At 38.8% G+C, this 26,808-nt stretch overlaps 2 protein-coding genes across 5 annotated transcripts; one reads left to right on the top strand and one right to left on the bottom strand.

Moving 5' to 3' along the window:
• Positions 1–3,176: 3,176 nt before the first annotated feature.
• Positions 3,177–8,307, top strand: LOC149941011 (uncharacterized). 4 transcript variants are annotated; one of them, XM_090178260.1, is made up of 11 exons: positions 3,177–3,364; positions 3,868–3,975; positions 4,047–4,149; positions 4,222–4,336; positions 4,406–4,723; positions 4,789–5,067; positions 5,202–5,421; positions 5,502–6,344; positions 6,416–6,562; positions 6,633–6,747; positions 8,057–8,307. In XM_090178260.1, exons 1-11 carry the CDS (start codon positions 3,355–3,357, stop codon positions 8,079–8,081), a joined length of 2,283 nt encoding a protein of 760 aa, XP_090034386.1. In that variant the 5' UTR covers positions 3,177–3,354; the 3' UTR covers positions 8,082–8,307. The 4 variants fall into 4 exon arrangements, with proteins under 4 accessions (XP_090034386.1, XP_090034385.1, XP_090034383.1 ...); XM_090178259.1 differs by having other exon boundaries at positions 3,177–3,373; XM_090178257.1 differs by lacking the exon at positions 3,177–3,364 and adding an exon at positions 3,498–3,657.
• A 326-nt stretch (positions 8,308–8,633) lies between these two features.
• Positions 8,634–26,770, bottom strand: bark (C-type lectin domain-containing protein bark beetle). The gene is made up of 11 exons (XM_090180197.1): positions 26,166–26,770; positions 20,614–20,798; positions 20,354–20,544; positions 18,553–18,900; positions 17,202–17,428; positions 16,755–17,013; positions 11,720–16,693; positions 10,964–11,657; positions 10,733–10,893; positions 10,360–10,665; positions 8,634–10,288 (listed from the first exon to the last, which is right to left on the bottom strand). The coding sequence occupies exons 1-11, from the start codon at positions 26,478–26,480 to the stop codon at positions 9,570–9,572; spliced, it is 8,379 nt and encodes a 2,792-aa protein (XP_090036323.1). The 5' UTR covers positions 26,481–26,770; the 3' UTR covers positions 8,634–9,569.
• Positions 26,771–26,808: the final 38 nt, after the last annotated feature.

Here is a 26,808-nt window from a genome sequence, read left to right as displayed (position 1 = left end):
AATTTCTGTTTATTTTTGGTTCCCAAGACTTAAATTGGCACCATCGACAGTATGTCGAAGCATTTCATTAAAATCATTTACGTCGGCATTACAGACCGCCAAGATTTTGAATTTGACCAATGAAAATTTATTGCCAAGAATGAATGACCGTTTTGTCGTTTCCAAAAGTCCGAAAATCCTCCGCAGAAACACTATTCGCGACTAAAAACTATCGCTACGCCCCCTTTGGTTCGCCATTGAAACCTAGATAGGTAGCGGCTAAAGCAGACACTATTATATCGTTTTCCATTTGACTGCTCTCAAGCGCTCTAGATCGCTCGGATCAACATTTTATGTTCCATTAGCGTGCTCGGATCTGCTCCGATCAAGTTTCGCGTGCTCCATTTCGCGCTCTAGGGTGCTCCGAGATCGCCCAAAACCGATCTGCCGATTTCGACAGATCAACGGATCGAGATCGAGATCGGAGCAAATTTTCGAATATCCCTTTTAGTTTTTTTGGCAAAATGCAGACCAAGACGCGAAAATTCAAATTACTAGCAGACGAAAAACAACAAAGCGCGGGAATATGTTCATGGAATATTCCATTTGCGGTTTTACTCCAGTCGATTGGGACGAGATCTATTTCGTCAGAGACAGATTCAGAGCGAATCTTGAGCAATCAAATGCAAAACGCTCTAAGTTTTCCCTCGTCGTTATTCCTAAATTTGACTTTATAAATAATGATACTTTCATTTTAATATAATTTTTACATCGTTTGCTTATATTTTGATTAGTTTATTTAAGAAAAACCGTTCTTATGACCTTTTAATTTGTCTGTAGCAGACGCTAGATCATAGGCGCTACCTCGGGATTTTCATGTGTTGTTGCGTTTTTGAAAATCAATGGTTTCAGTGTAATGGAACAGCAGTCACATTCCTCAACCTGGCAGCCTTTACTGACTGTGGTATCCGTATTGTTTTTTTTTAATGTAAATTAACCTTTTACATAGATCCAGGTATAGCATGAATACCAGAAGAAATTCGGGGTCATGGTCAGTTAATTGTATCTTGGGGGTTACATCCATTGAGTTGGGAATAAATAGAGGTACAACTAAATCTGGCTGGCGCGGGACCAATTTCGTTCAATAAGGAGACTTATATTCAACTTTATCGTTCTACCCTGGCGGCATCTGTCTCTAGTGGTGGAAACTATATTGCAATTGAATTTTTTCGCGAATCTGATGCGAAATTGAAATGTATGATTTCTCGTAACAAACAAACCTTTGAAGTTGTTTAAAAATAATTTTATTCTGTCAACACGATCCTTTTTAACCCAAGTTACGGTGAGTTAGCTAATAATTACTTATTTTTAGCCATGTAACTTTACTAAATATAGATGGCGCTACCACCGAATTATAAAGATGAATTTCGTACAGTCTTAACAGAACAGGTCCCGCGTAAACATGGCAACCGAAATCGTAATTGTAATTCTAGCAGTATTATTCCCAATTCAATGGTTACATCAAAGATAATATAACTACGTACCCTAGATTCGAAATCACGGCGTTTCTCGATAGCGCGTTTTCTCGTGAGGCTTTTACCAAAGATAATTTAAACTCGTACCCTAGATTCGAAATCACTCTCTCGCGCGTTTCCGATAGCGTTTACCCACTTCCCGCCGGAAATCAGAAAAAATTCGCTCCATGGTTTGCGCCTTACCGCTACCACGGCCAACTTCGATCACGCGTTATATAGAGCGGCAGCGCGTGATCGAAGTTGGCCGTGCCACAACCGATGGAGCCCGATTTTTCTGAGGTCACGTGCCGGAAAAGGGTAAACGCTTCGTAACAAAACCGTCCATGGGAAAGCTCTCAGTATTCGAATCTAGGGTACGAGTTTAAATTATCTTTGCTTTTACTGAGTTCGCGCCGGAAGTCGGAAAAATCGGGCTCCATAGCAGGGTGAGAAATAAGGAATTTCAATAGATAACCCAAGATTATATAACTCACCTTTAGTTTTCTTGCGTTTAGAAACATTTTTAGAGCTACAGGCATGATCCATTATTGTTTTAAAACAATAATGTTGGTTACATTGACCAGTTAATTTTTCAAGGTAAAGTAGAGGTTCGAATCGGCTGAAAGCAAAATTCACGTAACTTTTTGTCGAGCATTTTGAGAAACATTGATTTAAAAATTTGAAATAGTAAGGAATTCTTAAGGTACGCGCATTTACGATAAAAGACTGCTGTTTTCGCCTTAGGTATCAGAAATCATAGTTGTATTTAAAGCAAAAACCAAGTAATTTAAGTTACGCAATGTAAATAATGGGAACGGTCAATAGCTACCGACGAGATCAATCGATTGTCTGATCGCACTCTCACTACGTACCTCATTTTCATTGGCAAATTTACACTTCTAAAACCAAAACTATTTTCCGGAATGTAGTACTATTGTAAAACGTCAGTGAAAGAAAAGGATTTTCCATGATCAAGTCACACTAGGTCACACTGACCAGGTTTTTAAACATTATTTCCAAGACTGCCCTAGTGGAAAAGTATTCAAAACGTAATCAGCCTCTCATTCGCTATAAGCTCTACAACCATAGAAATCTCGTAAACCTGTTCTTAACCAATACGATATGGCAAGGATGTTAATTAATTATAATAATTTATTAATAAAAATCGGGTTTACGACACTTTTACGTGATGATAGATTTGCGCTTACAAAATACAAATTAGTATATTGTTGTTTTCCAACTTGTTTGTTACAAAAAAATCTCAGTACGTTTTCCACGCCATCTATCTTTTATTTCAGCGAATTTTCTGAAATATATAATTTTGAATTTTTTTGAAATTTTACAGTCATTGTATTATTTTTTAATTGGTTTTAGTTTTTTAGATATTTTAGAGACATAATATTATGCTAAAAGAGGTTGCACTTGTAACCCGCCACGATAAATATAAATAATAGCAACAAGTTGGTTAGGTCACAATATTATGGTTTACTTTGTAATTGATAATTATCGAACCATTAAATGACAATAAATATTTTAATTTTAGTGGTTTGGACTGCTAATATTATTTTTTTTAGGTAGTAATGTTTTCAATTAATTTACGAACAAGAGTACAGACCTTCGAATGACGATATTAACACTTCCTAAAACTAGTCGGCTGCACAGGTTTTTCTTAATTTTTAATATCCGCGGTAACCGTTTTTTAACCGTGGCGACACTGTCGCTTCTAATTTCCCGGAGTTGCTGAGATTTGCGCTTATGAAAAAGTGATAAAAAGTTGTGAAATGTGCAATCGTTTTTGTAATTTTAAAAGTTCTTTAAGGCCTTTTTGAAGGACGAAAAATGAAAACAAAACAGTACATTGATGGATAAAGGTATATCTGGTGAGTGATTGGCCATTCGTTGCAATATAACGTATTTGGCCTTTCGCTGTTTTCCGAAGACTAATTTAGGGCTTTAGGCCTAATTATTTACCTACCAAGTACCCAAAGCCATTCGATCAGTTCGACGTGCAAGAGATAAGACAAAACTTTATGCCCTTATCCTACTCTCGAAACGTAAAAATCAAGAAAACCGTCCTGTGGGGCGAGGCGCGACTTGAAATCTCAATATTTTAGCACATTAAGATTTTACATGAAATTAGTTCTAAATATTTTTGTATCAATAGGTAACATAAAATATTTTTCGTGATATAAACTGATCGTTAACATTTGAGTTGAACTGATTGAAATGCCCATAAACTTAGCCTTGACACAGGAAGTTATGGAATTAAATTTTCTGTTAAATACTTCATACTTAACACCACTAAGCCTCACAATTATAGCTTAACTTATTTCTTACAAGATTTTGAAAGAACCGTATAACATCACCCCTTTAGATGCTGATTTCGATTCTTATTGGCTGGATGAATCCAGAAATAAAAACAGAAACCGTATCCGCGTTGGTAGACAATATCAAGCAACTGTTCCACCTTTATTAAAACCAGGTGAATATTGTAAATTGTGTTACGTCTATAGAAGCTCCGTTCGAACTTGGTTAACTCATTTTCGAAAATAGGAGAAACGGATGGCCGTCGCTGCGAAGACTTAGAAACTTTAAAATGGAAACCTGAATACGAATTATCAGAACAACAACTTGATCATTACCTTTCAGTAGCAAAGTAACTAGCGATATTATATAATTTTCCAAACCCTTTTGTATCAATATGGCTTATTTTTTTAAATCGTCTTAGAGCCGTCAGTCTTTTTGCAAGAGCTATAAATGTGTATCAAGATAATGAAGCTCCTCAAGAAAAATGTCTTCAATCTGCCCAAGAAAAGTGTCTTCAAACAGCATTAAGAGGCCTTGTAAGCCATTTAAAAACTTGTAGTCCAGCATTCTTGGCTACATATTTTGACCAAACTATTATTTTACATAAGTCGGAGTTTGTTACATCTCATCATCCATGCCACCACGATGCGGGTTGTCAAAAAGTGCCAAATAAAAACTCAGTTAACCAGTCTTCTACCTCGGGTGGCTCTTCCTCATTTGTAACTTCAAATTGGTTGGAAACAGCCACTGGTTCTTGGGATACAAAACAGGAAGGTGACAAATCAGGTTCTGGAGGAGCCGCATCTTGTTCTTCTCTTTTGGGAAGCTTAGGACGTTGCGAGTGGACTCCGCAAGAGGCGGATTTATTCGCTAAAGCTTTAGAAGTTTGCGGAAAAAACTTTGGAGCCATCAAGAAAGAATTTGTAAGATTGTAGTTTATCAAGTCTTGAACTTTTAAACGTTATTGTTAAAGGATTTTTCTTTACAGCTTCCTTGGAAACCAGTTAAAAGCATTATTGAATTTTATTATTGCGGAAAAGGGGATATTAAACCATCTCCCGATATCAAGTGCCCTTTGCTTTTGCAAAGTGGTGAAGAATCAACAGCAACATGTACTACTAAGACAGAATGCAAATCTGTAGGCTCAAGCAGCCCTTCCGAGTCTGTCGCAAATTCTTCCGGTGACATGGTTGCGCCTTCAAATCTTGAAAATTTTTCAGTGTCAGTCGCTGAGAAGAAAGAAGTTGACTCTGATAAAGAAGAGAGAGTAAGTAGGAACTCGTGAACAAAAACTCGTCCAATGAGATAGACGTTTAGTTTTGATCTCTTTAAGAAGCACTTTTGACGTACAGAGATGCTCTTTTACGGATCTCATTTCAAATCTAGCTTTCACTTTTGTAGCTGGAAGTCCAAAATCATAAAGATAGTTGTTTAGGGGAAAGCGAAAAGAACGAGGAACCTAATCCAGAGATTGAAGAAAAAGAAAGGGAAATGGTTCCACCACCTCTTTCTTCTTGCGGGCAGTCTCCCAATTTAGCTTCCAAAGAATCTTCCGCTGTTGCCCAACTATCAGCAACTGACTCTTCAGGTTCAACTGTGGGCAGCCTTAAATTTTACTTAGGTAAATTTGAATAAACTTAATTTTTAGGGGAATTTTCTTATAAAATAGAAGAAGATAATTAACGATCAGTATATGTGTAGGAGGTCAGTTGGTTTTGAAGTTGAATGCGCAACAGGACGCTACAAGTCCTCCTCAGGAAAAGAAATGTCATTGGGTTCAGTCTCGAGACACTCCTAAATTGACTCTTCCACCAAGAAAAGCCCAAAAACATAGAAAAAAGTTAAGTCAGTGTGGTAAATCAGACTCGACCGAAAGCCACAGGTGGTCTCCAAATGGCCCTCAAGATCCTTGCGGATCAACCAGTCCAAGTGATAGAGATGGAACTGATTCGGAACGTTCTCATACGCCAGATGTTTGGACTCCGGAAGTTTTTGTCGCGAGTAAAAAAGCCAAAGTGAAACGCTCGCCTTTAACTTTATCAGGCTCTTCCGTATTGCCTAGGCTTAGTCCTAAACCTCCATGGACCCCTCCAATAGAGTATTTAAGATACGAAAAAAGCCCCTCAAGTTTGAACGATGACGCTTCCAGCTCCGAATTAAATCGAGGTAGCCCAAAAACTAACCGTATCGAATCATTATCGAACCGAGTGAAAAACGAACTATTCCCCGCTTCCCAGTCGAATATGCATCGGTCTAGCCCTTTATTGAGCCAGAGAATGAGCCCTGGACTTTGGGACAGCAATTACGCAAACAAAGCTTTGATGAGCAGCCTCCTCCCATCATCATCGGGTTTTATAAAAACACCCCCACCAACTCCGCCTTCTTTCCTTCCTCCATCCCCATGTTCGGATAAATCGAGTAAAAGTTTTCCAGGAGTGAAACAACAACCGATTCAGTTTGTCGGGGATCGAAACCCTTGGAGTTCTCCAAACTCTGTATTAGGTCTTCCAGTAATTTGTCAAACAAATTTTAGATCCCAAGATGGTATGAAATGTTATTTTATTTCTTTTTTTAAATTTCATAACTGTTCAAATACATCCTTTTTTTAAATTCAGAAACACCGTTAGATTTGTCAAAGAAAGTCCCTTCCAAGGGATGTAGCAATATTTCTCAGGGAAATACTAGCCCGAGGCCTGGCTCTGCCCTAGCTAGTTCGTACACTTCTACTTCTTCCAATTCCGATGCGCAAGCTACTAGCAGAGGTAATTCACCCCTTCTATTGGTTTTAAAAACAAATTAAACAATACCTCTCATTTGTTTATCACTGAACAGAGTGCAACGAAGATTTATCTATCAAAAATTGTTCCACAAGTAAAAAAAACAAGGGGAAATCCGTCCAATCCAATGAAAACCCAAGTTCGGGGAAAAATTGTCAAAGTTCAAAAAGGTAATATAATTGCAATTTAAGGTAATTTTGGTAGTGAACAAAATGTTCTGATTGAATTGGTTTGCGTTCGTAGTAAACAAATTTTTGTTAGGTGAGATATGAATGATAGGTGATTCGTGATTCCATTTTATTACGTCGCAAAATAAGCAAATATATATATAGGTTTATGGAATGAGATAAATTTAATAGGTATTGTAATTTTTTCTCTGTCACTTTTTATCCGGTTGGTACTGTACTTGTACAAAATGATAGGTTATTATTAGGTAATAATTAAGTAATTAGTTGATTACTATCTTCTTCCTGCATTGTTTTTATTGTTCTACTGTTAATTTTATTTCTCGATTACCAATTCACCTTTTCATTTTGATTGTCTTCCAATTCATGCTGAAAAATCAGTTAAAATCGCTCCCAGTGATTTTTATAATTTTTTATTGCTGGTTATCTCTGCGGGTGTTTGAATGCATTTTGAGGTTTTACAATGTATAAAGTTGATGGGTAAAAGTGAACCTAATCTCCCCATAAGGCCCCATTTTAATTGATTGGAATTCTACAAAGCATTAAAAATCTAGACTTTTTTGAAATGTTTTCTTTTAATAAGAGATATAAACGTAATTTTAACAAGTAAAATAAACTTTTAAAATATTTAATTTGCCTGGTAATACTGCAATTTGACTAAAGAAACATTTGGTAGAACCTCATAAATATCTGCAAAATAATGAAAAGATTTAGTGTTTATTTCATATTTTAGTACTTTTATAGCTATTAAGAGTTTCAAATGTGTTCCAAAATGTCCCTAAGAGGTAATTTGCTTCTTGGTTTTTAAAATGCATACCAAACCCGGTTCTGTTTTAGAAAGTGGCTAAAATGTAGCTTTCAACCTTTTAAGTGGCCTTAACACATGCTATTATTATTTCGGTGTCCTTTATTAGATGAATATAATATTGAATTTATTTAAATTTTATTGAGATAGGCTATGTAATAGTAGCATCAAGGTGTTGAGATTTAAGTTACCTCAGATATTTACTGGACATTTTACAGTAATAGATGGCCCATTTTGACCGTACATTTTTGATTTAGTCAACTGAAAATGGGCTTCGTCTTTTGGAAAGAGGTTATTAAATGTTTTAGTTTAGTTTAGATGTTAATAGGACCCTAATTTTCAATTTAAAAAAAAATCCCCTTCCCGCAAATAAATTTTGTGATCTTCGTTATTGTAGATTAATTACCAACGTACTATAGCCAAAAGTATATGGCTAGGAGTAAACATATTAGTTTAATTTAAAATGTATTTTTATGTTAATTATAAAAGGTACGTGGATAGGTGTACCACCTGAATAAATGAATGCCTTACTATGTATTAATGCAATTTAAGTCCATAAATAGACCTCTGTGGTTTATATACATATAAATAAATATATATATATAAGGAATGGACTGACTTTGTTAAATGAAAAAAAAATCAAAGAATATTATATGCACACTACCATAATTGTATATATTATATCATTAGCAAAATGTATTGTTTTGTTAAGAAAAATTTGTAGCTTTGTGCTTTGTAAGGATGGCCAATTAAAATCATATCTATTCTCAATAAAAGGCTCTTCTTGAAATAAAGTTAAGCAAGTCAAAGTACATATAAAAACGAGCGATATATCATGAAATATTAATTTTTGTAGATATAGTGCCCAAAGGTTACCTCAAAAATGGTAGGGGAATGTTAGAAATTAACTGGAATCTTAGTTAAACTATACACTATCAAAGTAGTTGGCGTCAGGAGGTGAAAGAGAGAACAACCATTTTCGTAAAAAGACTAGCTTAACTTACGTTTAATCGTGATTTATGTACAAATAGATAATTAAGATGGATTACATACACATTGATGATGCCATATTTAAAAAATAATTACTATTAGAAATACTCATGGAGTAAATTATATTTGTTATATATTTAATGCTGAAAATTAACCCAATATACCCAAATTTATCTTTTTAAATTTTTGTTAACAATATCAACACAAAACAACACGCTGTAAATATAAATATCTTAAAATGGATACTGTACAAAATATTTTTGGAAGATTTAAGTTCTATATTTTGTAGATTTTTTGTTTGTCAAAAACAATTTTCATGGTCTAATAATTACCACGTGAGGAAGGAATTCAGTTAAAAAAAGGCACACGTTAATATCATTGAAGGCCATTTTTTATATAAAATTACCATTTTATCACATTTAATTAACACGAAAGATTTGAGCAATTAATTAAACCTTGACTAAATTAAAATGTGACCGGTATATAGAGTTCTTAAGAATAAGGCGATTTCCATTTAGAATTTACAAAGTCTTTCAAGGTTATCCCAAATGGTAAAGGTTCATTTAAAAGTAATAGTAAAAATAGCAGCCTTTCAAACTTTTCTCGCTGGAAAGTTAATTAAGTCTTATAAAAAATATGGCTTTTTCTTTAGTAAATGCCCATGTAAATGAAAAAATACTGTCAATGGAAAAACAAAAATTTAAGAATAATTGCACGCAAAAAAAATTCATTGCAAAAATTACACCGGGGGTATTTGTCATTCAAGGATGGACACGTTAATCATACGGTTTGGCAGACTGAAATTACGGTTATGGTTTGTCAAACCCTGTGTTTATATCCATATGAGATCGGAAGGCAGTAATTTATCCCTCCCAATTTGATGATGGGGATGTTTTGTAGGCACTTCTATGAGTATAAAAAAATAACATTTTTAATGAAACATTTTCATTTTTTAACAGGCAAATGTTATATTGTTTGTGATAGTTATTTTAAAATCTAATTCTTTAATGGATCACATTGCTGTTTCTAATGGTGGTTCTTTCGCACTTTCATTAGTGGAGTACGATTCGTTGGAAGATGCCCTAGAGGATGGTGTGTAATCATTTCGGCTTTCAACCTCTCGGGCTTGTTGCTCACTCAACGCTCTTTTCATGTCTAAAGTAGAACTAGTACTAGCGCTCCAGTCTCTTGAACCCCTGTCCTCAGAGGCCCTAGAAATTCCCCGCTCTACATACCCATTGTTTTCATATGTTAGGTCGAATGTGGGTCGAACGATGGCTTCCACATTCGCGTTCTCTAGTTGAGGATCTTGCGCAAACTGATCTGTGAAAGTTCCACCGTAACCTATGTGGCTATTACGGGTTTCGAGAATGTCATAACTTTGTGTTGAATCGTCCATGGAACAACTTAAACGTGACTGAGGTGTTTTGCTGATCGAGTCCATGCTTCCATTCATTTTAAAATCAGTTATCTTCGTCGGCTGCTCTTTAATAGCCCTTTCCATGCGCCGTTTGTATCCCAGCTCACCAAAACTAGCCATAGAATTTGACCTAATGGAAGCTCTTATGGAATTACGTCTTTCCAACTTCTCTTGGTATTTTGCTCTGGATTTACAAAACCAAAAGGCGAAGCAAAGCAAAATTATGAAAACCGCAATAGAGACGACAGTTAAGGAGGCAACCGCAATCGGTTGTTTGTACCAGTATTCGTTCGATACAAATATGTCTGGATCTGAAAACATTATTCAAACAAAAACGTTTAGTTACAATTTATACTTAACTTGCCAAATGAATTATTTCTACCTTTTTCACATAGGAACGGCAAATTTTGGTAACATTTCTCGCCTATGATCCTTCCATCATGCAGGACGGGGCACAAGGATGGTGAAATATCAATAGATTGAACCCAAACTCGGAGATAGAAGCGATCATAATTGTCTTGTTGACTACCCAAGAAGTACATTAAATCTTCAAGTTTGTGGGTTTTGGTGTAAGGCAAAGAGGCATTGTCAGCTTCGCAGAAGCGTCTCGCCTCATCGTGCGTCATTTGACCACCGATGTATAGGAAGCAAGTGTCTCCAATTTGTTGCCACCCAGCTGTACACTTCCCTAATGGTGAGTAAAGAATTATGTTAATATTGAATACCACAATCCTCTTATAATTTTTAAGACATACCACTTAGTAGAGTGGTGTTGCTCAAAAAGTATGGGGAAAACTCGACTTCCAATAACTCTTCATAGTCTCTTCTGTCTCGTATGCGACCAGAAACGGCGCTGGTCTCATTGTAACCCCACCAATTATATGTTGCGTTGATGACGGCTTGTTTAATTTCGTACCTATTGAAGATAAAACATTTTATAAACATTATCAGCATTTTTCATTTTAAAATATGCAAATATGAATTACGTTGTTCGGTTGGCTGTAGCGATTTCGAAATCGTTATCTTGATTGACAAAGTAATTGCTGAAATATATCTGTCCAACATTTCCAGCGTAGATTGTGCTCCTTTCCATATATTTTGTGGCCTTGTTAGCGAAGAATGAGTTTTTGGTACAGGTTTGGTGGGAAAAGGCAACTTTGTCGAACCCATAAACATCCATAATGTGTTTTCCTGTATTGTTGACCACTAAATTTTGTTTGAAATCCGAGACTACTTGACTGAGTACGATCGTATCTTTATACATGGCATAGTTTCTAGTGAAATAGTTCTGTATTATATTTATTCTTTGATATTGACCAACGCGATAGAGACCATCTATGAAAAACGCTTCCAAGTTTTCATTTTCGCAAAACAGATTGTTTTTAACATTTCCATTAAGCGAAGCTACCGAGGACTGAGAGTCTACGTAAATTCTTACTCCTCCTTGGTTCTTTAGCACCAGGTTGTTGAGAAAATAAAAATGTTGTTGGTTTTGTACGTCGATTAAGACCGCTGACTCAGTCGTGGTAAAGTTTCCAAATAAAGCTTTTCCATTGAAGTCTAATCTGCAATGGGATATGGTGAAAGCTGGTGTATTCTCTCCAGCGCTTCTATAACCTATTGCGCCCAGTTCGTTCTCCCGAATTATAGAATTTGTTACGTTGTGGCGTAGATCACGACCTACGTAAAACAATGTATTATGAAATTACCTAAATAACTTAGAAGTTTTTGAAAGTACTTACTGTTTGCAAAAGCAACTGGTAAGGTGACCACTTCCGCTATGAAGCCCAACTTATTACTGCCACCGCTTATGTGTAGTTGGACGCTTAGCGTGTTCCACGTGGACTTGAGGAATGAGGCTTCGACTCTTTGATTTTCTTCGAAGTTATTCGTAATGGTAATTTCCCCTAACATGGGAACGGAATAGTTGAAGATATTTCCATCGAAGATTCGCAAAGAATCGGGTTTCGACTGAATGCCCGTTGAATTGAATAAGTTGAAATGCAAAAGGCGGAAGCCGATTTCTTTGGCTTCATTGGCGCTGTTGAATATCTTGACGCAATCCGCCGTCCCGTAATCGTATTTGAAATAAAGTAGCACTCTTTCCTCGATGGTGATTTCCTTTTTGGTATCGCAAATATCCACCATTCCAAAGACGTTATAGGGGAAGTCGATGTTTCTGAGTGGGAAAGAAGTACCTATGTCTCCAGAAGCGTCTCCGCTCAAAACCAAAACATTGACTCCCCATCCGAGGTTGTTTTGAATTTCCATTTTGTCAAAGTAGATATTGGAGGGTGGTGCCATGACTTCTAAGCCATGAGAAGCGCTCGAGCTGACTTTGACGTGATTCATTAGCACCTCTCTTTGAACCGTTTGGATCGCGGGACTCTTTTCTCCGTGTAGTATTCCGGCGCTTTCTATGAAAACGTGTTGGAGAACGGATACAGGTGGGATGAAGTAATTATGGGTGGTTAGATGATAATCTTCCTTGCGTAACTCGAAGTTCTCGACGGAAAAGCGTATGCCTCCCCAGTAATGCTCTTGCGATGGACGGTTTTCCTTGCCGCAATACAAATAGACGAAATCTCCGGGATAGGAACAGGCGTAGTACTTGTCGGAATAACCGTTTAAGCGGAATTCGCAATCGGCCACCGTTTTCTCTCTGCCGTCGCAAGCCAGAGGGTGGGGCCATGAACGGATTCGGCTGAGTTGGTTAGTTCCCAAGTCCCATCTTGGACCTCTCTTGATTTGGACGTTGACGCGGTTGAATCCCAATTCGGAACAAATAACTTCAGCGTTTCGTTCGCTGAATCTGGGATCGCAAACTGGTACCCACTGCAAAGTGGTACTGTTGTAGAGCTCCAAGAAACCGTCGCTTCGCCTAGTTTCGCAAGCTTCGTCGACGCATAATCTGGCGTTGGCCATGTCGACGTGTCTTTCGAATCTGAACCTTTCTCGAGATCGGTAAGGACGCATCATTATAGGTTTATCCGCGAGACCTCTCGCTACGAGTTCTCCCAAAACTAAGATGCCGATGCTAGGATGGAACTCTATCTGGACGTCTTCTTCCACCGTTAGAGTGACTCCGGGCATTACGGTCAAGTCGGATTCTATTATGTAGGGTTCCTTTCTTTTATGCAAAGTGAGCGACTTGATTAGTCTACCTCCCAGGGGTCTGTTCAGGTCAACTTCGTTACGAAGCTCCAGTTGATCGGGAATGCCGCCGGCGTCTACCGATGGCGAACTCGAATACGGGACGAAATGGGCTATGGCGTAATTGTTCCAGTCGTCAAAATCGAAGATTCGTTTCTGAATGATGGTCACGTTGGTGGTTCCCCACCAATTATTCTCGACGTTAACTCTGTTGTTGATGGTACCAGTCAGCATTCCCGCGAGAAGTTCGAATTGCATGTTGGGGTTCTCCAGTACGTTCCTGGTAACGTTGATAGCTTGAACGCCTCGAAGACTTAAACCGTAACTAGATGGTTGGTGAGGTTCGAGAATGGTTCTAATGGCGTTATCCATGTTGTCCCTCAACCTGTTTTTACGAAATTCCGCGGGTACTAGACCGAATCTTTCGGCGTGGCTTTGTAGGTGGAACTGCACGACGAATTCTCCCGTATTGTGCTCCAAAACGTTATTTTCTATCAACATCTCCTTCTCCATTCCCCACAGTTCGAGAACGCCTAATTTGCAATGGTTCCTTCGAAATAGATTTCGCGAAATGTTTACTCTAGCGAAATGTCCTCCGATGATGGTTTCGAATTCTTCGTTTTGTTGAAAAGAGGATTCTTCCAAGACAAACGAATGCGTGTAGTTTTCGTTGTATTGCCAGACGTAAGGCAATCTGATATTGATTCCCCCGCGAAGGTTTTGCTCCATGATAGTGTAATTGATGGCCCAATGGAACAGATTGTTGGAATTCCTGATATCTCTGTTGTATTGCACTATACCGCCTTTTCCGCCGTTTATTCGGACGTGGCTCAAAGTGTAGTTGATCTCGGCCAGACTGGCGGTGTCAGGGTCCCAAAATGGAGTGGCGACGTAAACCGCTTCTTCCATCGTGTCTTTAAAGACGGTGTCCCTAATAGTAATACTTTCGTTGGCGTAACGGTGAAAGTATTGCCTCTCGTGCCCTAGATCTCTATTGTAATGGTTGCTAGAGAATCCTCTGCCGCATTTATTAATAGTGCAATCTACAACTCTTATTTCGGGGAAATAGTTGACTTCGTTGTCTTTCCCGTAAACGCCTCGAATCGCCCTGACGTAAAGAACCAGACTGCCGTCAGCCTTATAACCGGGGGTGTACTTCGCGCTCACCCCAAATCCCAGACGACTGAGAGGGAAAGAAGACAGGTTTCGCCGGAGGTTCCATTCCGGATATTCGTCGAGATATCCGGTCGACTCTAAGCGCCCGTAAATGGTTAGGTCCTCGGTGGAGGACGTGGAAAATGGATTAAGAACCATTATTCTCAGGTTATGTCCGGGATCGGTTTTAATTTGAAATTCGAATTCTCTGTTGTCAATAGGTTTGAAAACGACAAATCTATACTCGTCTCTCGGGATGATGACTTTCTGATTGGCTCTTTCCGTTTCTACCACCAATTTTCGGTCGTTCATGTTAATCCAACTGAGAAGATCGCGTTGCTCCTCTCTTGTAAAAGCGGGGTCGTAATGAATCGCGCTACCCAAGTTATCTAGAAAGTTACTCTTGACGATATTGAGGCCCTGAGATCGAGTAACGACGCCGTGAAGTTTATTGCTGGTGAATTCTCCAAGAATAATCTCCCGGTTTCCGTTCTCGGAATAAAGGTCGTTCCACATGACGCCGAGACCCGAATCGGAACTATCGACGATCGTTACCCGTTGAATGTCGTGACGGTTGAAATCCAATTGCAGAGCGGGGCGGAAATGATGCGTGGCGTAGTCAACGATTCCGGCTTTTTCGATCCGACTGTGCTTGATATAGCTCTTTCGAGCCAGCATTCCCAGACGGATTCCGGCCCATGTCGGCGGGAAACAACGAATGCCAACTTCAAAGGGACAAGAGTTTTCAAAATCCGCCAAAGTTTCGGCTCGGCAGGCGGTCAAATCCGTATCTATATCTTCGCACTGGACGTTACTGAGGCCGATATTGTCCGGTATTTCGCTGGCTGGGAATTGAGATCTTTCCAACAACCAGTCCCTGGTATTTAAGACTAACCCGAGCTGTTGGCAAGCGACCGCGGCGTCCCTAATATCCCATCCGTAGAGGCAAACGCTCTTCCAACCATCTATCGTCCTGACTTCCAGTCTACCTTCGGTGCCGTTCGATAGTCGAATGGGTACGTTAGCGACGCCTGGACCTCCTCCGTATTTTACGGTGTATTTTATCGGAGATGTTGGGTTTCCTTCGCTCCTCAGAATTCCTTGAACCATCACGCCCAACGACTGACCGAAATGCAGCGTACTTCCGGGTTTGACCACCAGTTCCGAATCGGAGTGTACGTAGATGTCTCTGGTAACCTGATATTCCTTGGGCTCCAAGGTAACCACGCCGTTGACTTCGCCTCCGATACTGTTGCCGTTATGAAAAGGGAAGACTTTATCACTATTTTGGATATTCGAAATTTCCAGGGACGTTTCCAAATCGGTGGAACTAGTTATGTACTGGGTAAACTCGACTAGAGCCAAATTGAATCGGTCTTTCCGGTCGAATATTTTATCGTAAACTTCCCTGGCGGCGTTTTGCGATCGGACTGCCCAATAATTCATGGTGGCGTTGATGGCTTTGTTGTGGTGCTCCAAATGGGCTCCTAACTCGAATTTCGACTTGGGATTTACTAAATAGTTTCGGTAGACGACAGTATTGGTCGATTCGACGGCCACCACAGCGGCCACTCTGGACCTAGGTTCCAAACCGGGAAAAGACTCTACGACTTCGTTATCGAAAAGACGGTTTTTCGTAAAGACAATACTTTGATCTTCGGACCCTTCGACCAAGCCCAATCGGACCACGAAGCCTCCCTTATTGTTGAAAAATTCGTTATTCGCGATCAGGACATCCGCTTTGGTGTACATGAAATTTTCCAAGTCGCGATTGGAAGCCACCAGTACGCCCCTCTTGTGATCTTTGAAGACGTTATGCTCGACTTTAGCCTTGACGTTCAGTACGTACGGCAGATTGACGGCTAAATTGTTACTTGCCCGAAATTCGTTGTTAGTTATCGAGAGCGTAGTGACGTTGGCAGTGTTATATTCCAGACAATTGGCGACTTGTACCGCCGCTTTGCCATTCCCGAAGAAATTATTCATACTGACGTTCCAGTACAAGTCTGATCTACAGGAGTTCCACACTGATATGCCTTGAAGACCGTTATCGGCCACCGTGGAATAGGTCAGATGGGCCGTGAAATTGAAGGCCAAACTTTCGCTCGTTTCGTTGTACCAAATAGCCAATCCTCTTCCGGTGTTATTGACCACGACCGAGCGATCGAAATGAGTGTATCCACCGGACTGAGTCGAATTGAAGCCATCTCCGACATTATTTTCGACGCGACTGTTGTTAAGGATGAAATCTCCGGTGCCTCTGATCAAGTTAACTCCAGCTACGTAGTCGTTTCCGGCTACCACGGTACGATTCAGTACCGTACCAGAACGTTGCCATTCGACGGCGATACCCCTTCCGTTATTATTGGTCACGTTACTGTCAGTTACGTTAAGATCGTAAGCTTTTCCTGCGAAATAAATCGAATTGATCAGTCGTCTTTTTTTGCCGAGGTTTCCGAAAGGACTTACCGATATCGGCCACAACTTGAACGGTGAAGTAAGCGGTCCGGTTGTACGGTTTCTGGTAGATGACTGTCAACGCCTCTTTGGAGCTACTGACACTCTGCGGTCGACTTCCGTTGACGATGGCGAAGCGGGCCAAGAGAGGGGCGTACGTCCCGTCCCCGTCGTGTACCGTCAAATATCCCGGCGAATTCCAACTGTCCGCTTCGCTGACCATGACGGGGAAGTGCGCCGTCAGTGTCATTCCCCACCCCACTTTGAAAGTCTGCGAGGAAGGCACCGGGAAAAAAATGAATCTTGTTACGATTTCGGACAATAATAATTCACCCCCCACGTTTACGCGTCAATTATGCGTGTGAAAGTTTACAATTTTTATTATTCGGAGATGAAAAATGAATTTGGGTAAAAGTGGATGTACCTGAAGGAGGGGGCTATGAAAGGACGCGTTTATACCTTTGAACACAATTGAGTATCGGCGGTCGTTCTTCGTTGATTGTGGGTGAGGGTGAAGGGGTATTGTTGGTTGGTGCCAAAGTTGGGGGAGGTACAGAAACTGTCGGAGCTGACTGGTTTGTTGGCTTCCCCGAAAACGTAGCGAATGCCATCGGCCCCGTTCTCCGACACTGACACGTTTCGAATGGTCACTTGGCCGAAACTACTGTTGACGAATATTCCGTACCCTGTTCGTTAATAAATAGATACGAAAAGAGGGTTAGACACAACAGTTTCCAATTATCATAAAACCTGATAAATAATACGCGATGCCATAAATTTTTTTTAGAGTAGATGGGACAATTCACAATCAGGGGTGAGATATGTGTACAGGCTACGCCAACGGGGGGATACTTGGGGATAGTGACGGGACACCCGTGGCGGAAGCATGACTACCACACGTTGGTGGTCATCCTCAGGCTACGCCAACGGGGGATACTTGGGGATAGTGACGGGACACCCGTGGCGGAAGCATGACTACCACCCATCGGTGGTCATCCTCACAAGGCCGTCCACATTTTCTACTTCGCAGACTACGCCACTAGTCCCGGCGTTGCCATTAATTAATCACCCAAATTTACATTTATGCCATCTGGTTTAACTGGCGCTAGTTACGTTGGCGGACGATTTTTTAAAGAGTGATAATATACGCGAATAGGTTCACGTTTAAAAATTTAAATTATTAGCATCTACCGTTTTTTGTGATATCAAGAACGCATAGAGGTACCTCTATGCGTTCTAGGTATATCTAGGTCCCTGTCGCCTATTTTTCCCGATAGAGGGAAATAAAGAACGTCCCTATATTAATTAGTTCAAGCTAGAATACATTGTATTACGCTCCCTCTAATTTACTAGGGCCAAAACGCCGTTAAGTTTTAAAATATACGGTAGGCCGACTTTGATTTTTTTTGTAAAATACCGCCTTTAGGCCTAACGAGTAACGAGTATCTTAAAAGTCGACGCTCACCATCGAGGATATTTTACTCATGTTGAAATTAGCTTTAAATTTTCTTATCCGTCAAATTTGCGATTACAAATAATGTAATCGTATGTTAATTTGTTTAATTGGCGTTTTAGCGAATGTCACAAAAATTAACCGTTTGTTTAATCCCATTAATTTTAATGGCCCACTTCGAATCTTCCTTTGAAGAATCGTGTCCCTCTTATTTGATACAGACGCGCAATATTTCCTATCGGAAATGATAGTGCCAAATCTGTTCAAGTGGAAAAACGTAAATAGTTCCAGTGACACCTTTAAATCCTTTATTTTGTCAATGTTATCCTCAATGTCGTTTGGAATGGGTACACGTACCTCGGTTTCTCAGAACGTGTCCTCCTTCGATTTCGTAGACGCTCTCGACTAGGCTGAAGTTGGCGGCGCTGCTGGCCGAGTCTTCGATTCGCAGGTGTCGCCACGCGGGAGGCACACCCACGGACGACAAGGCTGCCGACACGTTCCCGTAAACGTCCACCCCGGCGTGGCTCATCTTCACGTGGATCAGTTTCGACCTGGACTCCTTGTATCGGATACGGTTGCTAAAGGTCGGGTTTTTCTCCTCGAAAGCCGCATTCTCGAACTTTAACCCTCTCCAGTAGCTAAGTAATTCGGAGTTGTCTTCGAGCGTCGGGTGACACCGGATGCCAATGTCCAAATGATAGTCTGATAACGATAGGTATATCATTATTTTTTAGAGCGATAAAAAAGTATTTAACACGAGTCAACATTTTCGTAAAACATTGTTGGCTCTAGGAGCAACAAACACAGCACCCCACTCAAGGAGAACGTAACCTGTCAAAAGTCGTGCAGTTTCTTGCGTACAGTTTTCATTGGTTAGACGCTTTAGCGCCTACTGCCGTCGGAAGGGGAAAATCCGGAAATTGTATTCCCCCCCGCCCGTAAAACGCTCAGCTTAAAGGTTCGTCCAATGAAATTTGTACGCAACACTGCGTTAGCGTGTTTAAAGGCTAGCTGCGTTCTCCTTGTGTTTGTTGCTCCATCTGAATGTTAGAAATATCTTAATGTTGTGTTTGGCTTTTGTTTTACGTTTGTTCTTTGTGACCGAGGCTGAAATATTTAAATGACTTTTAAATATCTAAAGAGCTACAGAATCATTTTGAGGGCTGGAAACATAATGTGGTGGAAGGTAAACCTGAGTCACGTGACGGAAAGGGAGGAGCTACCATATTTTGTGCACCTTTAAATGAAATAAATTTTGATTGAGCAAAATTGAATAGAAATATTAATATTGCAAAGGTTTATTTATGTATATTATCATATTTAGTAGGTAATAGATTAATAGGTAATTCATTATCCCTTTAAGAATTACCAGTGTGACCACAGGAAAGCCATGAAAATGTTATAGGAAAAAATTTGAGGTTGAATTGTAGAATGGTATAGGAGAGATTTCTTGGAAAATATAAAAGCATTTCTATTAATATTACAGAAAAATATAGATATTATATATTCATGAAGTGAAATCACATGGTATTAAAAGGAAATTTGGTTTAATACATGGCCGAGCGAGCGAGGATTTCTAACCGGGTCGAAATCATTTGGCTGCAATTTGCTTGACTAGATAACTGAAATAATTTTGGTCGAAATGCATCACTTTGTTGTTTTTGATTGTCGCCTGCATTAAACTCGGAAAGAACGAAAAATAGGGAAAACCCCATTTTGACAACACAAGTTTTTAGTTTTATATCTATAATAATAATCTAATAATTAAAATTTATTAAATAGAATGTTAGAAAAACAATAAAAATTCAGTCTAATGTAAAAACGAGTATTCTTATTTTGAATATGGTTCAAAAGTCACTTATCTCGACTTATTTGACTCTTGCTCTCAGGAATATTGGCTAATGTGAATAGGCCTTTAGTTACGTCATTTATAAAATTTAATAATAATTCAAAATATTTTTCGAAATCGGGCATAATGTTATTAACATGATTTTCAATAGAAAAAACAAATGCATTGCCTTTAGTGGTATAATAATTGCAGAATACGGTAGTAAAACTACTACAGATCTCGCTCTACTTATCACTTACCAACCTTTGAGGATTTTTTATAATGTAACATTCGTAAGTTTAAGTTTAAATAAGACAAATTTCTTACCACAAACTCCGCTTCCAATCTGTTTCTTGTGCCACAAGGGACAAGACACGAGGTTGGTTTCGTTTCCTAGGCACTGCGGTTGTTCCAACATGAGCTGCCTCGTATCGTTGGTGCGTTCGAACCAATGGTACAGGGTACCGCTCTTGTACCCCAATTGGCGACAAGTCACGTTGACATCCGATTGAGTCCAACTGCAATCCACATTTCGTCGATTAATACTATGACCATTTTCGTATGAAAGCGTTTAATTATCAACTCACTTTTTGGAATTGGTGCAGACGGCGTGCCATTTATTGTTGTAACGTAATTGTAATCGACCTTCCAAGGTCGTGTCGCCATCCACCAATCGTAGGTCCGGAAATCGGGAGGAAGGTGAATTGTAATTGGCGGATCTGACATCATTCTCCGGATGTTTGATGAAATTGATTACACGATCTGGTTGGCCCTAAGAAATCAATGACGCATTTTAAATTGACAGCCTTTATCATTGTTAAATTTCAAAATTGTGATAACCGAACAAAACACCACAAGGTTCGAAACAATATATAATACCATAAGTTCATAATATTTTTCTATACGTTTGTCACTTTGGGTTAAAATCTTTCAAAAATTTATGTCAGATTTTTTTGGGGTCATTTTAAAATTCCCCCTTTTTTAGGAATAATTTTCAAATTCCCTGACTTTTCCAGGTCGTGTACGAACCCTGCCTTAAGGCAGTCTGTCTTGTGAATAGCTCTCAGTAAAACTTTTGCATGTGAAGAATAGGAAGTGTCATACTTATGGGTAATATTATACACTTATGATAATAGTACATTAACAACAGCGCCAGTATATCGAGATTAATACTTATCTCGTAAGAGACATTTTACTTCTGATAATACACAGATTTTTATAAGGGTTCGTATGGAAGTCAGGGTCTCAAAAATGAAGGGAAAAGGTCACACTAAACAGAACTTTCGAAATTAATTTGGTTGATTAAATAATTATTGTGTTATTTTAAAAAGTTTATATTATTTTAAAATACAATTTAACAGTTTACACTATCAGAATACTATTATTACAAATAATAAAGTTTGTGAAATCTTATTTATTTCTTGGGTAAAATTGCCAGGAATATTACCAACGAAACTTATGAACATTATCAAAAATTGGTCAGGAATATTTTGGAAAAATCAGAAATTTTAGAGCGTAAAATTTCGACGAGCCCTGATATAAACGGATCTGATACCCATTGTTGTTTGATTAAAACGGGGCCTAGAACAGACATCCTGTCTCCCGGTTGAATTTCCGGTTCAACAGAGTCCAATTAATTGCTCGAAATACAATGGATAACCCCTCTTATTTGAGACATATATGTAACTAGTTGATATCTATTAAGTTTTGTTGAAATATTTTTTTAGAGAAAGTTGAGCCGCATCCTCGGAGATACCCCGCGGCACCAACGAAATCTTCTTTGAAATTCGCGGCATCACCCATCGACATAATAGATTTCGTATTGTTCTGTTTAGTACATAGAAAGAACAGAAAATCGCCCAAACATTTCCGCAACGAACTCTCGACCCTCTTGCGTACTGTTTTCTTTTAAATTAGAAAATACTTAGGGCCGTAACGCTATTTATATTATAGAGTAGTACGCTTACGTAATTTTCCCTCTACCGAACAAAAATCGCGTTATCTCTGGCGGAACGAGCGCTATAAAAAACGAAATTTCGCGTCGAAATGGCAAAGAATACAGTATGGAACGTTAACAGTGTCCCCCCTGGCAAAGGTTAGAGTCCTTGAAAAATCTACAAGCGGTTTTGATTCATTTTTTTCTTTCTTTGCATTTATCGTTTCGTTTTCGGTCGGTTTAATATCGTGTCTTTAAGCCTAACATGGCCGCTTCCTAGTATACCTATCGCGAACAACGCGTCTTTAGCCGCGAGTGAAAGCCAACGGCGACGAACGCGTACCCCTAATAGTCACTACACTATCAGGTAACTCTTAGTCCGCGTGAGAATGCGAAGAGAATTTTTTCAATCGTTTTCAAATGAGGCTTCGGTCCAGCGCGCTTTCTTCGTATGGACGCTTTTTGCGGGGCACGCAAAAAAACGGCGCTGAGAAAAAACGCCTTAGGGACAATCACCTTATTCCGGAATAACAATAAAGAAGTCATTCCCGCGCGTGGAGTGACGTCACTTTGGTATTACGATAGAGCCCTTCGCTACGTTAACTCTGTGACGTAACTCGGAGCTATTTAGACGCGTTACCTGACTCGAGGTTAAAGGCGGTAACAAGCCGGTTGTTATCGCGGTTTGTTTATCGTTTAGTTCGTCCACTACCGTCGATTATTTACGCCTGACCTCGTATTAAATGTATATTTATTAATAAACAATTTAAACGCGCGCGATAAAACAAAGGGTAATTTATAAAAAGGGATGATGTATTTAAAAAGCGTAAAACGTAACCTTCGTCAGAGTGAAGACAAAATTCGGTGACCCATTTTATTCCGTTTATTTTCAAGAGTATTTGATTCATATTTGAAAGGAAAAGGGGAAGGAAGTTCCGTGGGGAACTTGAAGCTACTAGAATGAAAGCGTCATACTAGTTTCCGAGGAAATTTTCTTAATTATCACCACAAGTGTTTTTTTAAGGAAAAAAACGTTAAAAATATCATCTTTCGAGTTGTTAAGAAAAAAAAAGGTTGTTTAGGGAAGTAGATGTTTATATTTACAGAAAAAAAAAACCAAATAAGATTTTTGACACGTTTTCGAAACGGGCACAGCCGATACAAAGGGACCCCTCTATTCGGGAAGAAATATCTTTGCGAAACAAGGAGCAACCCTTTCTACTACACCGTAGAAACCAGTTAAATGGGAATTTTTCGAAGACGCCTATCATTTTTAAACTGAAATTTAGACAAGCTAATCTGTGGATTATGAAAAATAATAATGGAGGACCTAGTAGTTGAAATAAGTTAAAATCGTGAAATTAGTGTATAATCATGGTTAGAAATATTAATTAGTTCAAAATATCTGGTTGTAAATAGTAAATGGTAAAACATTTCAGGTTATTAATAATAATTAGTTCAAAATATCTGGTTGGAAATATTAATTAGTTCAAAATATCTGGTTGGAAATATTAATTAGTTCAAAATATCTGGTTGGAAATAGTAAATGGTAAAAATTTCCAGTTATTAATAATAACATATGTAACATAATTACTCATAAGTATGCCTCTGTATAATATTTCCATTGAAAAAAATTCATGCATAAAATCCTTGCGCTATTGAAAAGGTTACCATGGAAATGAAATCATGTGATCGCGAGGCACGAGCTAAACTTAACATTGGCAAAGCCAGAAACGCGCGAGGAATTCTCACTAACTTCCGTTTCCCATCAGTAAAGTTGATGATGCATATTTCGTCACGGAGTTGTAAGTGACGTAATTTACGTCATATCCCGTGAACAAGGTTTCATTAACGAAAATGCTTTTATGGCATACTTATGAGTGATTATGTTACATATGATAACAATTGGTTCAAAATCTCTTGTTATGGGTATTAATTAGTTCCAAATCTGGGGTTAGTCTCTCGAAGATGGTAATTGAAGTTAATTGGAGATGGTAATTAATTAGTTAAAAATCTCAGGATGAAGTTAATTGGAGATGACAAATAATTAGTTCAAAATCTCGATACGAAGTTAATTGAATATGGTAATTAATAAGTTCAAAACTCTCGGGATGTAGACGGTAATTAATAAGTTCAAAACTGTCGGGATGTAGATGGCGAGGGGCTAACCACTCTTAGAAAGTCTGTACACCGGATTACGCTTAGATTAGCACTGCCAAAGGCAGGGACTTCAAAGATTACGCGTAGTCCCATTAGTACAGTCAAAGGTACGGCTCTGTACACCGATTACGCGGAGTGATCAGCCCCTCGGTAGATGGTAATTAATAAGTTCAAAACTGTCGGGATGTAGATGGTAATTAACAAGTTCAAAACTGTCGGGATGTAGATGGTAATTAACAAGTTCAAAACTGTCGGGATGTAGATGGTAATTAACAAGTTCAAAACTGTCGGGATGTAGGTGGTAATTAAAAAGTTCAAAACTCTCGGGATGTAGATGGTAATTAACAAGTTCAAAACTGTCGGGATGTAGATGGTAATTAACAAGTTCAAAACTGTCGGGATGTAGATGGTAATTAACAAGTTCAAAACTCTAGGGATGTAGATGGTAATTAATTAGTTCAAAACTGTCGGGATGTAGATGATAATTAATAAGTTAAGAACTGTCGGGATGTAAATGGTAATTAACAAGTTCAAAACCCTCGGGATGTAGATGGTAATTAATTAGTTCAAAACTCTCGGGTTGGAAATTGTAAATAGTTCAATTTTGGATTATGTGGAAATTGGATCAACATACAGGTATTTAAGTTCAAAGTAATTTTGAAATAGGTTGCCTAAGAATAAGAATAATGGTATAAAAAATTGACAAGACGCAGGTATAAAAATATTTCTCATTTTAGTCTGAAGTCAAGCGGAACCTTCACTGATAAGACTCAGAGGGCGCAGAGAAGCGAACTTTAATCCCCGAGATAAACCTACTCGTTAAACAAAGAGAAGCGACGCTTATCAGACATTATACCGGTGCCAAAATTATCAAATTACTCTCCGGATAAAATTATTTTCTTTCTTCAAAATTACCGGTAGTAGTGATTAAGTATTTATTATATTTCGTACGAGAGGTATTAGTATTACTCATTACGCGTCATCCATTAATAGTGTCGCAATATCACATTTTCCGGTTACTCGCTAAGCGGGAAGCCGTACTAGTTCGTTTACTTTCAATGGCGCAGACCATACCCTACTCCCCGGCTTCGACTATCAATATCAGTTGACTTTAGGCCCATTCTTATATTTTGAGTAATCCGATCGGAATTTTGGATTAAGGTTAACCAGGATTCTACGAAGCCGTACAAGCGAAACCCATAATAGTCTCTCTTTATACTTTTGATTTATTTTAACTAACCTAAATTGTCCCTCACCTCTGACCCTAAATTCGTGAATGTTTGATTAAGGCAAATTAACCAAGTTTAGTTTTTGTTTTGATAGAGGCCCGGCTTTCTTTTTAAATTAATTTTAATTGGTTTTATCGGTTTAAATTGGGTTGAAGTGGCTTTATTTTGATACGATTATTTTCGGCTCTCATTTGCGCTCTAGTGCGCTTGTAACTTGAGATTAACTAGGCCTAGTAACAATAGAAAAGATGATGGTTTTACAGGTACCATTTCTACGTAGAATAATGTCTTTTCCCCTTCGTTTTGTTGTTGATGTATTCATTGAATTTCTTTTTTTTTTGTTACTAAAAGAGTAGAATCTTTGAACCAAGCGGAAGAGAAACGTGCTTGGACTTTATAGCCATTGTTTCGTTGTAGACAAAAATAAAGAGCTTTGTAATTGGAAGAGCGGCGTTTTACTTTTACCACCGGGAAGTTTAGACTGTCTATGACGTTATATAATCGGCTATTTCCCAATTATTTGACTATACGCTTATTGTTACTCAAAATTGAATTTGTTTCGAATCTGTGTATATTGATTGTTCCTTTGGAAAGGTTTGGGAAAATAATTTTTTGATTGAACACATTATAAAAATGGTATAAATTCACTAAAACAATAACCGAATTTTCTTTAAGCCTCCTTACGATAAATATTAATTTTAAATATAAATGAAATATTTTTTACATAAACCATTTTTAAGCGATTTCTCTCTCGTTTAAATTACCATTATGTAATGCGAATTTTAAAGTTCAGAATATATTTTCGGGTACGTACCTGGGCTATCAAAGCGCCGTGGACAGTTATCCCTGTTCCCGGTCGAAAGTGTAAAGTGACCCCCGCTTGTACGGTTATTGTCCTGTCCCGCGGGACAATAAGATCCTGGGTCACCTCCAGGGGCGAATCGCCAATTGTGTACACCGCATTTTCTCTGACAATTCCTCCCACTTGTAACCCCGCTTGAGTCCTACACGGACAGTTCGTGACCACCAATAACGAAATAGTCAGGCACAATTTCAGTAAATTGGTCGATAAGGCAACGAATTTTAATCTTTGATGATTTGTCCAAGTGGCGTACTCGGGCGTTGCCATAGGTTATCGTTTAATACCAGAGAAAAAAGACGCCTACATGGGACACCACTTTACATAGTGTTTTTTACTTTTACTACGTTTCGTGACGCGACGTTACCTTTAATTGGGTCTTTTGAAAACGCGTAGTTTTCCTCCGATTATAAACTCATTCGATTGGAGTTTTTCTTTTCTTTGAAAATTGAGTGTTAAAGGCGAAAACGCTAAGCCTATTTTTGATCGTTACACTTTTATTTCTCGCGTCTCGCCTTGATTTCACTAAGCCCGCACTGGCCCTAAAACCGCGTCTGGGAGGCTAGCTGCTAGGCTGTAATATCCGTGGAGAAACACA

The sequence above is a fragment of the Leiobunum rupestre genome, chromosome 6, assembly GCF_980474605.1.
Source record: "Leiobunum rupestre chromosome 6, qqLeiRupe1.1.hap1, whole genome shotgun sequence".
In the NCBI taxonomy this organism is placed as follows: domain Eukaryota; kingdom Metazoa; phylum Arthropoda; class Arachnida; order Opiliones; family Sclerosomatidae; genus Leiobunum; species Leiobunum rupestre.
Note: the sequence above shows the minus strand (reverse complement) of the source record. Positions and strands in the feature narration are given on the sequence as shown.